Source organism: Sinohyriopsis cumingii, chromosome 17 (assembly GCF_028554795.1).
Source record: "Sinohyriopsis cumingii isolate HCF-2022 chromosome 17, ASM2855479v2, whole genome shotgun sequence".
NCBI classification, from domain to species: domain Eukaryota; kingdom Metazoa; phylum Mollusca; class Bivalvia; order Unionida; family Unionidae; genus Sinohyriopsis; species Sinohyriopsis cumingii.
Genome location: NC_142977.1, coordinates 120,779,453 through 120,793,387, shown reverse-complemented (window position 1 = coordinate 120,793,387; position 13,935 = coordinate 120,779,453). Strand labels below are relative to the sequence as shown.

At 37.2% G+C, this 13,935-nt stretch overlaps 1 protein-coding gene across 3 annotated transcripts in view; it reads right to left on the bottom strand.

The window, feature by feature from the left end:
• The window catches only part of LOC149779772 (replication protein A 70 kDa DNA-binding subunit-like), a 70,885-nt gene that overhangs the window by 13,276 nt on the left and 43,674 nt on the right, over positions 1-13,935 (bottom strand). For 2 of the 3 annotated variants that reach the window (XM_089940630.1, XM_089940632.1), the window contains exons 12-14: positions 9,784-9,853; positions 6,960-7,106; positions 1,864-1,991 (exon numbers count right to left, since the gene is read on the bottom strand). In XM_089940630.1, the coding sequence (XP_089796756.1) occupies positions 1,864-1,991; positions 6,960-7,106; positions 9,784-9,853 (345 nt within the window). The remainder of the gene's footprint in view (positions 1-1,863; positions 1,992-6,959; positions 7,107-9,783; positions 9,854-13,935) is intronic. The other variant, XM_089940631.1, reaches the window with a different exon arrangement.

Below are 13,935 nucleotides of genomic sequence, written 5' to 3'. Positions count from 1 at the left end.
GTAGAAAAATACCCTTTAAATTGTAGGAGAAAAACAGACAAATTTGACAAGCACTTTTTAAATGAATTATTATGTTAACTCTTCCTTGCATCACTGGAAGTCTGTTATAAATAGTAGGTATGATAGTCAGAAATGAAATGAGTCAATTGACTTGATCTAATCAAGAAACATGTCATACATGTTTAAGTGAATTGGTTCTTCTGTACAGCAAATTCTCATCCTGCCTCTATACACATGAATTTTTGCCATTTCAGGTCATCCATAAAATCAAAGTTGTTCACTCTCTTATCCTACAGGATGTGAAGCAGAGAATGATAAAAGTCATTGAGTCTATTATTTCACTCATTCATTTAGTCTTTGGCAAAACAGAAGCATATACCTAACTGTCTGCAACCAATCTTGTACAAAGTTTGCAATTATACTCATCATCTGAAGAAACTGAACATATTATGCAATGTCTGCAAATAACCAAGTCTTTTCAGGTATTTGGCACCTGAATGTAGCTCTCCAGAATGGAGGTTTCACCAAAATGGATCATTTAGTAATAAACTTGGTGGAATCTGAGATAGTATGAATTCTTCATTCAAATTCAGGTTAATGTCTTTTGTCATGTGGAAAAATAATTACACACTTATACAAATATATGCTGGCACCATTACTTTGGTGTGACAATCTTTTAATAAAGCTGCACAGTCTTAAAAGTAATGATGATCTGGAGAAAGCTTACATTTTAAAATTCTGTGTCTAAACTTCTCCCATATCTAACTCATAATAATGTAATAGCTTGCTGAAAAGGAAACTTATGACGCCTAGATTAGCGAAATGTTTCACCATAAATGTGAATACCACTAAGAAATCAAGGGCTATGTGTTCAACTGCAATTTGTCTAGCTACAAACCTTGTCTCTTATAAGTTTATTTGACAAGACATGTATTAGAACATAATATTAACATGAGTAACTTGTCTGGCATCTTGTCTGTGCTATGTGGTGTCTTACCTGTTGTATCTGTGGTCTTAACCATGTTTTGTGGCATCTATTTCTGTACCATTTAATGTCTTACATGTACTATCTAATGTCTTACTCGTGCTTTGTGGCATCTATTCTGTACCATTTAATGTCTTACTAGTTCTATCTAATGTCTTACCTGTGTTTTGTGGTGTCTATTCTGTACCATTTAATGTATTACCGGTTTTATCTAATGTCTTACCTGTGTTTTGTGGTGTCTATTTCTGTACCATTTAATGTCTTACCTGTTCTATCTAATGTCTTACCCGTGTTTTGTGCTGTCTATTCTGTACCATGTGTTATATGGTGTGTAACCTGTGCTACGAGGCGTCTTCCCTGTACTATTTGGTGTATAGACTTAGACACAAAGGCTAGTCTTGGGCATTAGACTATTCAATTGTGAAGCCCTAATTGCATGTGGTACGTATTTTGAACATGTGATGTCACCTAAATTTAATGTGTGGAAAGATTTACTTATGAAACATGTTGTCACATGTATTTCATATATCTGTGGCTACATTCTTGAAAAGCAATTCAAAGGAACACTAGATCTGACCTGCAAACTGGATTGTAATGTACAAGTATGTCAATTTCACAAGCAGAACAAAGCATTATAATATTGCTGAATGTCAACATTATTCTTGTGAAAAAAGTGACAGCTATGCCTAGTTCTCTATGAATGTAACCAAGATAAACTGTCCAAAATAGTCAATGACCTTTTCTCATTGTGACCTATCTGGGATTGCTTTGTTTTTAGTAGGTGTCAGCTAAACCCCTAAGCCATACGACATAAACACTGGGAAGTCAAAGTATCCAAAAGTTTCTACATGAACCAATTACCATGCCACATATATTACCTGGTACATGCAGTTTTCTTTCCGCAAGAAGATGACCGTTCCCTTGCTTGTAAAGTAATCAGCTTTGTCTCCCTGACCCAGATTTTCAGACTTCACTTGACTGAAGAACTTCCAGTTGGTTCCACCTCCTCATTTTGAAAAGAGAGAAAATTAACATTAGGACTAGAATGTAACTAAGAAAATGGACCTGTCTCCATTCTGCAAGCATACAGACAATGAAAATCTCAGTCATAAAAGGTCTACAAAAATCTTGATAACAGATGATGCCCAAGAAATCAGCCCTATGTTCTGCTTGATGTATCAGCTGGGCTGACTGTTAGCCCTATGTTCTGCTTGATGTATCAGCTGGGCTAATTGTTAGCTCTATGTCTTGCTTGATGTATCAGCTGGGCTGACTGTTAGCCCTATGTCTTGCTGGCATGAACAGTCAGCCCTATGTCTTGCTTGATGTATCAGCTGGGCTGATTGTTAGCCCTATGTCTTGCTTGGTGTAGCTGATTGTTAGCCCTATGTCTTGCTTGGTGTAGCTGATGGTTAGCCCTATGTCTTGCTTGATGAATCAGCTGGGCTGACTGTTAGCCCTATGTTTTCCTTGATGTATCAGCTGGGCTGATTGTTAGCCCTATGTTCTGCTTGATATATCAGCTGGGCTGATTGTTAGCCCTATGTCTTGCTTGCATGCTTTAACAGTTTGTCCTATGCATTGCTTGGTATAACAGAGAATAAGTAATTTCCTGCTTGCTTTAACAAGTAGACCCATGTCTTGCTTGCTGTAGCATAGAGGAAGTTGCTGGCAGTAACAGTTATCACTATGTCTTGACGGCAGCAATGGTTAACACTATGTCTTGCTTACCAGAACATTTAGTCCTATGTCTAGCTGGCATTAACAGTCAGCCCTATGTCTTGCTTGCTGGAACATTTAGCCCTATGTCTTGCTGGCATTAACAGTCAGCCCTATGTCTTGCTTGCTGGAACATTTAACCCTATGTCTTGCTGGCATTAACAGTCAGCCCTATGTCTTGCTTGCTGGAACATTTAGCCCTATGTCTTGCTTGCTGGAACATTTAGCCCTATGTCTTGCTGGCATTAACAGTCAGCCCTATGTCCTGCTTGCTGGAACATTTAGCCCTATGTCTTGCTGGCATTAACAGTCAGCCCTATGTCCTGCTTGCTGGAACATTTAGCCCTATGTCTTGCTTGCTGGAACATTTAGCCCTATGTCTTGCTGGCATTAACAGTCAGCCCTATGTCTTGCTTGCTGGAACATTTAGCCCTATGTCTTGCTGGCATTAACAGTCAGCCCTATGTCCTGCTTGCTGGAACATTTAGCCCTATGTCTTGCTGGCATTAACAGTCAGCCCTATGTCCTGCTTGCTGGAACATTTAGCCCTATGTCTTGCTGGCATTAACAGTCAGCCCTATGTCCTGCTTGCTGGAACATTTAGCCCTATGTCTTGCTTGCTGGAACATTTAGCCCTATGTCTTGCTGGCATTAACAGTCAGCCCTATGTCTTGCTTGCTGGAACATTTAGCCCTATGTCTTGCTGGCATTAACAGTCAGCCCTATGTCCTGCTTGCTGGAACATTTAGCCCTATGTCTTGCTTGCTGGAACATTTAGCTCTATGTATTGCTTGCTGGAACATTTAGCCTATGTCTTGCTTGCTGGAACAGTTAGCACTATGTCTTGCTTGCTGGAACATTTAGCCCTACGTCTTGCTTGCTGGAACATTTAGCCTATGTCTTGCTTGCTGGAACAGTTAGCACTATGTCTTGCTTGCTGGAACATTTAGCCCCAAGTCTTGTTTGCCGTAAAAGTAAGCCTTATGTCTTGTTTGCTGTAAAGTCAGCCCTATGGTTTTGCTTGCAGTAACAGGGAAGAGGTTAGCTTGCTGTAAACATCAGCCTCATGCCCTGCTTGCTTTAATGGGTGAATTTTGACATCACCAAATTTTAATATTCCTTGCATATTTGATTATTTGTGCATCAAATACTGCACAAAAAGTACAGACTTAGCCATTCTTGACAATTTGTAAGAAATTTCCAAAACCCTTGTTAACAAGGACGACTAAAGTATAAAATGTACAGAATCTATGCAAAACCCACAAACACATGAATTATTAAAAAAATTAATAGAATTTGTTTGAAGAATAAAAAATATTTTAATTTTCCTCTGTTCCTTATCATTTCTACACATTTAAAATATACATAATTTTATTGGGCAATGACAAGCACTGAGCATCAGCACAGTGTTGTAAGTATATTAACAGTAACTTCTCACATTTTTGCTCTAGTGTACCGTCATAAGTATATTAACAGTAACTTCTCACATTTTTGCTCTAGTGTACTGTCGTAAGTTTATTAACAGTAACTTCTCACATTTTTGCTCTAGTGTACTGTCGTAAGTATATTAACAGTAACTTCTCACATTTTTGCTCTAGTGTACTGTCGTAAGTTTATTAACAGTAACTTCTCACATTTTTGCTCTAGTGTACCGTCATAAGTATATTAACAGTAACTTCTCACATTTTTGCTCTAGTGTACTGTCGTAAGTTTATTAACAGTAACTTCTCACATTTTTGCTCTAGTGTACTGTCGTAAGTATATTAACAGTAACTTCTCACATTTTTGCTCTAGTGTACTGTCGTAAGTATATTAACAGTAACTTCTCACATTTTTGCTCTAGTGTACTGTCGTAAGTTTATGCATTATTGTAGTAAAATTGTCAAAAGTCACAATTACATTTTCTGAAAAGTTACCAAACTCATTGAAATGTGGGACTAAAACAACAAAAATATAGTTGCGTTAATCACTCCCATTAATAATGACTTTAAGTTTAAATCACGTTGTCACCACATGCACTTTAAAAGATTTTAACTTATACTGAATGAAAATCCCTTGGTTCTGAATCATAGGCACCACTGCACTAAACTTCAACATCTCAAAAATATGATAAAGAGCTCTCAAAAATAATGCTTTGAAAATAATTCCAGTAATAATGAAGTTGTAGTTTGCTTTCATGTAAGTGACCTTTAAATAAGTATTTGGTAATTGTGCTAGTTATCTGTAGCAAAGACAAAACATGATTCCCAAACCTTTTTAAAAGAAAAATTTCCATGTTTTTTTTTCCCTGGGTGAAATTCATTTTTTTCAAGATTCACATTACCATTACTAAATGGAATTAAAAAAACATTTTAGCTTAGAAATTATACATTTTTCAAGTAAAGGATACATCTATTTCAAGATTCTCTATTAATACATTAATCATGTGACCATGTAATAAACCAAAGAATGTATCACAATAAACAAGTCAATGAAAATTCAAATAAATATGCAGGGTAAGCCATTTCAATTTACAGAATAAAAATGTAAACTTTACTTTGCTAAACAGCATTATGGTTGTATGAGGAAACAATAATATAATGACAAACTGAAATAAGCTTTGTTTTCCTTTCGAACTTTTAATTCTAAATAAATTAGAATGATCAGTTGTAAATCAAGATAGCAATGTCTCAAGTTGAATATCTACTGACGGACATAGCATTTAATTATGGAAAACAAATGTTATTAGTGTCAGCAAAGTCAAAACCATATACAAGGATTTTGTACATGTACCGCTTGAAATCTATATGCATGATATACAAAGTAAACTTTTCTATCACAGCTTAAATACAAAACAACAAATGCAAAGTATCAGACTCTTACCTTAAAGGGGAAAAAGCTTAAACACCGAAATAATCCATGTCCATAAAATCAAAACATAACAACACTTTTCAAGCAACCTAAACTCCTCAAGACAATTTTGTTAAAAATTAATCACTTACAGACTTTATTACAAAAGGGTTGATTTAAATGTTGACAAAAATATCTTCAAAACTATAAACTACTGTACAAAAACAGGATTGAATTTTCTGTAAAATCCACTTATCTCTACTTGTAACCCAAGAAACCAGTCCCCAAACCTGTACTGATGCTCACAGAGGCTCGTATCATTTCTTAAAATTTACCTAATATTATAATACAAGGGATGAACTTACTTAAGAATCAACACCGATATTTCAAGCAACTTGTCACACATAATAATTTAGCACCAATTTTCGGCTCAGAGACTCAACATTTTAGACTTACACCAAATTTTACTTACTATTCTATCTATAAGGAATGGCAGACAGTTTTCCAAAATTACCACTGGACTTGGCCATGATCACACTAAATACACAAATGAAACATGCTGAATGGAATACTGCAATCTCATTGGTCCACAAAAATTAGATTTGCCACAGTATATCATTTTTGGCTGACCAATAAGATGGTAGATTTATAGCAAGGCATGGTAGTAAAATTCACCGATAAGGTGAGCTGCAGTCAATTTTACTATTTAAAATAATGTTTAACGCTGTTCCTGTTACTAACCACCAAATAACAAAAGCTTTATCCCAATATATTTTTGATAATTTCAGACATTGAAAAAAAAAAACTGGTGACAATAAGCTGTGTAATTTATCTCATAAACTCTTCGAGATAATATACTGCAGACATGTTGACTTGTGATGTGAAACTGGTCTTCATACCCTCTAAGTAAGAAAAGATACCAATATGGAGCTGTCTGCAAGCTAACCAGTCAACCAGATTAATCTAATCAATTGAGTGTGTGGATTGACTAAACAAAAATGTTTATGGCTGGCACACAAATGATCCATGCTGACACCTCTAAATATTATGGTCGGAACTTAATAAATCTAACTCATGATCTGTTCCATTACGTCTCAACTACATATTTGTGTCCGTCGTCAAGCCATCAATATGTGCAAAATTCAAGTACACTTCCTGACTTTTTTATCCAGATTTCTAGGTAGAGTGGGAACCCTGTATATTCCATGCCGCACTGAAATCAGACTATAAATAAGGACTTCAGAGTGGTAACAAGCTATTGCTGAAGGATAGGTGATGAACAACGTGCAACATGCAATAGACAATGGGCCATACCATAAAGGTCACTTGGCCTTACAGCCAAATTAGCTATATAAAAAATCACTCCAAAGGGTTAAGGTCTAAGAAAGTAATATGAAAACATGGAAATTAAACTGTACTGTCTCACCTGATGCACCAGATCCCATCTCTGATTTGAATCCAGCGAAGTCCATGTTACTACCCTCCATATCATACCAACCACGAAGCAGATGGGCTTCTCGGATGTCTGGATTAATGATCAATTGACTGCTAGCCAGAACGGATAAGGAGCGACCTGCCAGCCAAAACAACAAAGAATTTTAGTACAAATCTAACTACTATTACATAGCTGTGTGACAAAAAGAAAGAAAATGGAAATGTTCATGGAACACAAATGGCCCACCAACAACATAAAAACTGACCTATGTGCTAAACTTTATCTGAGGAATGGACCGATGTACAGGATGACTGAAAGAATAATACTGTATGCCCCTACTAACTTTTTGGTTAAACAAATAAGTCTTTCACAAAAACAGTTCTGATTTAAAGATAAGTGACAATAAAAATGATGCCTAACTAGGTTCAACTTAAATTAATATTAAAGTATGGAAATATTTTCCAATCTAAGTAAACCAAAAGAACTTTCTTGAAATGATTGAAAAAAAAAGGTTTCAACATGGTTATTTTCTTTTGTTAGGCAAGAATGGCTCAGCGCTACAATGAACCAAAAATGTGCTGTAAAAGTAGACAGCTACAACTTTATAAAAATAGTAATTTTTAAACCAGCTGTGCGTTGCTAATGAAACTTAGAGGAGTATTTAGCAATTTCATTATTTCACCTCCCAATAATCCCACCGCTACCCCATGATAGAGATGAGCCTGTGGTCAAACCAGAGTACCCTGAAAGTCACAATGTACATCTTCCCTGTATTCTATTGTTCTCCATGCAGGCATTAGTACGGTATGATTACTTACCATCATTTTCTTATTCAGCTTACCATGACCTCTGACCAGACCAAAGGATCTATACATTTCTTTATTATTCTCATTGATAGTCATCCAAATAGTTCGGTAAAGGAACTTACACTAGAAGAAAATTTTCATAAAAACACATTTTCTTTGGGTCACAATGACCTGGTCATTAGGCTTCTTCCATGCATTAAGTGTAAGCCCTGCACATGGTTTGGTTGATGTATATGATCTAGAACTTATGTAAAACCAATTTTCTTCTTTCAATCTCTGACCTTTCAACTCTAAAATCAACAGCCTTCTGTTTTAATAATGTGAATGCTAAAGGTACATGGTCAATAACTGTAATTTTTGTGACTAAACCATTTTTCTTCATCAGTTGTAATAACTTTCACCTCTGACTTTCAACTATGAACCTTCCTTCAATCAATACACAGAGTCTGGAACTTCAGATGGTGGACAATTACTATAACAGCTGGACAGACGGATGGACATACCATAATATGCTATGTCTTATTGTAGTCTATAAAAACTTGGGGACTACTTGCACCAAGAAAACTGTGTGAGTCACTGCATTAAACTATAAGACAAAATGGGCAATAAGATGGAATCAAGTTGTGGCAGCAAAGTGACTTTACATGAATTAAAACAATGTAATCTGCTTGCCTTCAATACAGCCTGGTACTATACATGAATTAAAATAATGTAATCTGCATGCCTTCAATACAGCCCGGAACTATACATCAATAAAAACAATGTAATCTGCATGCCTTCAATACGGCCTGGTACTATACATGAATTAAAACACTAATCTGCATGCCTTCAATATGGCCTGGTACTATACATCAATAAAAACAATGTAATATGCATGCCTTCAATACAGCCGGGTACTATACATCAATTAAAACACTAATATGCATGCCTTCAATACAGCCTGGTACTATACATGAATAAAAACAACATAATCTGCATGCCTTCAATACAGTCGTATACTATACATCAATTAAAACACTAATCTGCATTCCTTCAATACAGCCCAGTACTATACATGAATTAAAACAATGTAATCTGCATTCCTTCAATACAGCCGGTACTATACATGAATTAAAACAATGTAAACTGCATTCCTCAGATACAGCCTAGTATTCTATATGTCTACTTTTCTAAGATATATGATACAAACTCAAAACTGCATGCTTATTTTGTTCGGAGGTGGCAAAAAATACAAGTTTTAAAAGGTCAAGGGATATGTCGATGCTGTCAGGCTAAGAAAGATTCATAAGCCATATCAAGAGTTATTTCCCCTAACTCAGTACAAAACACAAATGCAGTTTTGTATTCATCCCCTTATTTTTTCATTTTCTCAATATTTGTATCATTGCTATGGCTGGAATGTACATGAAGAGATGAAGAGCTCATGCAAAAGCAAACAGGAAATATGCATCAGGAGGTGCAATACTCAAGCTTCACTAGATTTTATTAAAACGTATGTTCTAATTCTGGTCAGTTAACACACTGCACATGTGATGTTTCCAAATGCAATTAAGTGGTAAAAGTTTGGTTAATGTACAAATAAAGAATTACTAACCATTTCAGTCCTACCCACTACTATGCTCCCAAACTATAAAGCAATTTTTAAACTATACATTCCCTAGGATTTTTTTCAAGATTTGTTTATTCTAAATGATAAGCTTGAAAAGTTCATATGTAATCAATTGAAAAAACGTGTTTTATGCAACAAGATTAAACTTATGCTCTAGATATCATTTACTATTTTGACGAGCAATTGTTAACATGGTTACTTAAATAGATATAAAAAATCAAGTGGCTTGAAAGAGATGTAGATTGCCTACACTATTTTCCACGAGTTACATCAGTTTAAGTTTTACAGCTGCATTGCAGCACGTAATAAATTCTATGCAGAAATATATAATGAAGGGAATTAAATGAAGTTCTTAAAGGTCACTTACCTCCCCAATCAGATACACTTAAAGGTCACTTACCTCCCCAATCAGATACTCTAGCTCCCTTAACTGCCAAGACAGGATTTCCACTTCCATCAAAACTCTCAGCCTGTATAAAGACAACTATAGAATGTACATACATGTATAAATAAAGGTGTAGAATGCACAAACTTGGCCTGTATACAGAGTAGAAAGAACAAACTTGGCCTGTATACAGAGTAGAAAGCACAAACTTAGCCTGTACACAGAGTAGAATGCACAAACTTGGACTGTATACAGAGTAGAATGCACAAACTTGGCCTGTATACAGAGTAGAAAGTACAAACGTGGCCTGTATACAGAGCAGAATGCACAAACATGGCTTGTATACAGAATAGAATGCACACTTGGACTGCATAAACTTGGCCTGTATACAGAGTAGAAAGCACAAACTTGGCCTGTATACAGAATAGAATGCACAAACTTGGCCTGTATACAGAGTAAAATGCACAAACTTGGCCTGTATATGGAGTAGAATGCACAAACTTGGCCTGTATACAGAGTAGAAAGAACAAACTTGGCCCGTATACAGAATAGAATGCACAAACTTGGCCTGTATACAGAGTAGAATGCACAAACTTGGCCTGTATACAGAGTAGAATGCACAAACTTGGCCTGTATACAGAGTAGAAAGCACAAACTTGGCCTGTATACAGAGTAGAAAGCACAAACTTGGCCTGTATACAGAGTAGAATGCACAAACTTGGCCTGTATACAGAGTAGAAAGTACAAACTTGGCCTGTATACAGAGCAGAATGCACAAACTTGGCTTGTATACAGAGTAGAAAGCACAAACTCTGCCTATACACATGGGCAGAAGCACTGGCCTAGCCTGTATAAACCCAAGTGCAGAATGCACTGACCTAGCCTGTATAAACCCAAGTGCAGAAAGCACTGGCCTAGCCTGTATAAACCCAAGTGCAGAAAGCACTGACCTAGCCTGTATAAACCCAAGTGCAGAATGCACTGGCCTAGCCTGTATAAACCCAAGTGCAGAATGCACTGACCTAGCCTGTATAAACCCAAGTGCAGAAAGCACTGACCTAGCCTGTATAAACCCAAGTGCAGAAAGCACTGACCTAGCCTGTATAAACCCAAGTGCAGAAAGCACTGACCTAGCCTGTATAAACCCAAGTGCAGAAAGCGCTGACCTAGCCTGTATAAACCCAAGTGCAGAAAGCACTGATCTAGCCTGTATAAACCCAAGTGCAGAAAGGACCTAGCCTGTATAAACCCAAGTGCAGAAAGCACTGATCTAGCCTGTATAAACCCAAGTGCAGAAAGCACTGACCTAGCCTGTATAAACCCAAGTGCAGAAAGCACTGACCTAGCCTGTATAAACCCAAGTGCAGAAAGCACTGATCTAGCCTGTATAAACCCAAGTGCAGAAAGCACTGACCTAGCCTGTATAAACCCAAGTGCAGAAAGCACTGGCCTATCCTGTATAAACCCAAGTGCAGAAAGCACTGATCTAGCCTGTATAAACCCAAGTGCAGAAAGCACTGATCTAGCCTGTATAAACCCAAGTGCAGAAAGCACTGACCTAGCCTGTATAAACCCAAGTGCAGAAAGCACTGACCTAGCCTGTATAAACCCAAGTGCAGAAAGCACTGATCTAGCCTGTATAAACCCAAGTGCAGAAAGGACCTAGCCTGTATAAACCCAAGTGCAGAAAGCACTGGCCTAGCCTGTATAAACCCAAGTGCAGAAAGCACTGATCTAGCCTGTATAAACCCAAGTGCAGAAAGCACTGACCTAGCCTGTATAAACCCAAGCGCAGAAAGCACTGACCTAGCCTGTATAAACCCAAGTGCAGAAAGCACTGACCTAGCCTGTATAAACCCAAGTGCAGAAAGCACTGGCCTAGCCTGTATAAACCCAAGTGCAGAAAGCACTGATCTAGCCTGTATAAACCCAAGTGCAGAAAGCACTGACCTAGCCTGTATAAACCCAAGTGCAGAAAGCACTGACCTAGCCTGTATAAACCCAAGTGCAGAAAGCACTGACCTAGCCTGTATAAACCCAAGTGCAGAAAGCACTGATCTAGCCTGTATAAACCCAAGTGCAGAAAGGACCTAGCCTGTATAAACCCAAGTGCAGAAAGCACTGGCCTAGCCTGTATAAACCCAAGTGCAGAAAGCACTGACCTAGCCTGTATAAACCCAAGTGCAGAAAGCACTGACCTAGCCTGTATAAACCCAAGCGCAGAAAGCACTGACCTAGCCTGTATAAACCCAAGTGCAGAAAGCACTGGCCTAGCCTGTATAAACCCAAGTGCAGAAAGCACTGATCTAGCCTGTATAAACCCAAGTGCAGAAAGCACTGACCTAGCCTGTATAAACCCAAGTGCAGAAAGCACTGACCTAGCCTGTATAAACCCAAGTGCAGAAAGAACTGACCTAGCCTGTATAAACCCAAATGCAGAAAGCACTGACCTAGCCTGTATAAACCCAAGTGCAGAAAGCACTGACCTAGCCTGTATAAACCCAAGTGCAGAAAGCACGGATCTAGTCTGTATAAACCCAAGTGCAGAATGCACTGACCTAGCCTGTATAAACCCAAGTGCAGAATGCACTGACCTAGCCTGTATAAACCCAAGTGCAGAATGCACTGACCTAGCCTGTATAAACCCAAGTGCAGAATGCACTGACCTAGCCTGTATAAATCCAAATGCAGAATGCACTGACCTAGCCTGTATAAATCCAAGTGCAGAATGCACTGACCTAGCCTGTATAAACCCAAGTGCAGAATGCACTGACCTAGCCTGTATAAATCCAAGTGCAGAATGCACTGACCTAGCCTGTATAAATCCAAGTGCAGAATGCACTGACCTAGCCTGTATAAACCCAAGTGCAGAATGCACTGACCTAGCCTGTATAAATCCAAGTGCAGAATACACTGACCTAGCCTGTATAAATCCAAGTGCAGAATGCACTGACCTAGCCTGTATAAATCCAAGTGCAGAATGCACTGACCTAGCCTGTATAAAGATGTGAAGAGTGCAAGACGTCTTGGCATGTATAAACACAAGTGCATAATGCACTGACCAAGACACGAAGAATGTACTAACCTAGCCTGTACAAAGATAAGTGTTGAATGCACAGACTTCTCAGACTGTAGAAACATAAGACAAGTGCAGAATGTAGGACAGGATCTGTTAACTGGAAATAAAATTTGCCAATTAAGTGTAATCATTTACGGCTTAGTTGATTGCTGGGTTGGAAAAACAAATGCTTCCATTATGACTGTTATGGTTTCAAGTTTCAGAAGCCAAATCAGCATCATTTTTGATGATCACTGCAAGGTCATTGTTATGACTGGATGGTGTCTATGTTGGTCAAATGTTATTGCATGGTCTTGTCTTATGAAAAGTTGTCTAAAAGTTATATATTTTAGAAATATCAGCCATTTTGTGATCTTGTTTTATATAAAGTTGTTTGGTGTGCCAGAAGAAAATGCCAAGATGATTTTTTTTTATAGTTTATATCGTATTAACGCTTTTTGTGCAGTTTAGACAGTATACAGTCGCAAAATGAACATAGAAATCAGACGAGATTTAATGAGAGCAATGAATTAAGCAGGAAAAATGCAATCAGAATATCAAATTTCATAATAATATCTCAACAAAAAAGAAAGTTATAACATTTTTTTTAATGGAAAGAACATTTTACTTCAGCTCCATGACTGCCACATAATCTGAATACATTTATATAAGACACAAATTCCAGTAATTTGTAAATATTTTGAAACTTAAAAGTTGCATAACTTTATTCTAATAGAGATGTTTTAAAAAATTAAACTTTTTTCGAATGCTGTTAAACAGATCTATATGAAGAAATCAAGTGTTTGCACTTATTTCAATATGAGAAAAATGACTGGTGTTGCTACATATAAAGCATGAAAATGTCTTTAAAATTTTACATTTTCATTTAAAAACAAAACTTGCGTCAATTTATCAAGAATAATCAATGTGATGCAAAACCACCTTGTCAATAAAATCAGGGCTCAAACATTGGCTGTAACTATTGCTCTCCATCCATTCCATTTTCCCACTACAGTTGAATGTATTATGGATGATATTTATTTATATCTTTCAGACATCGGATTCCCCAGTAGTAATACATTGACTCTCCCTCTTTTCATTAAGTCAAA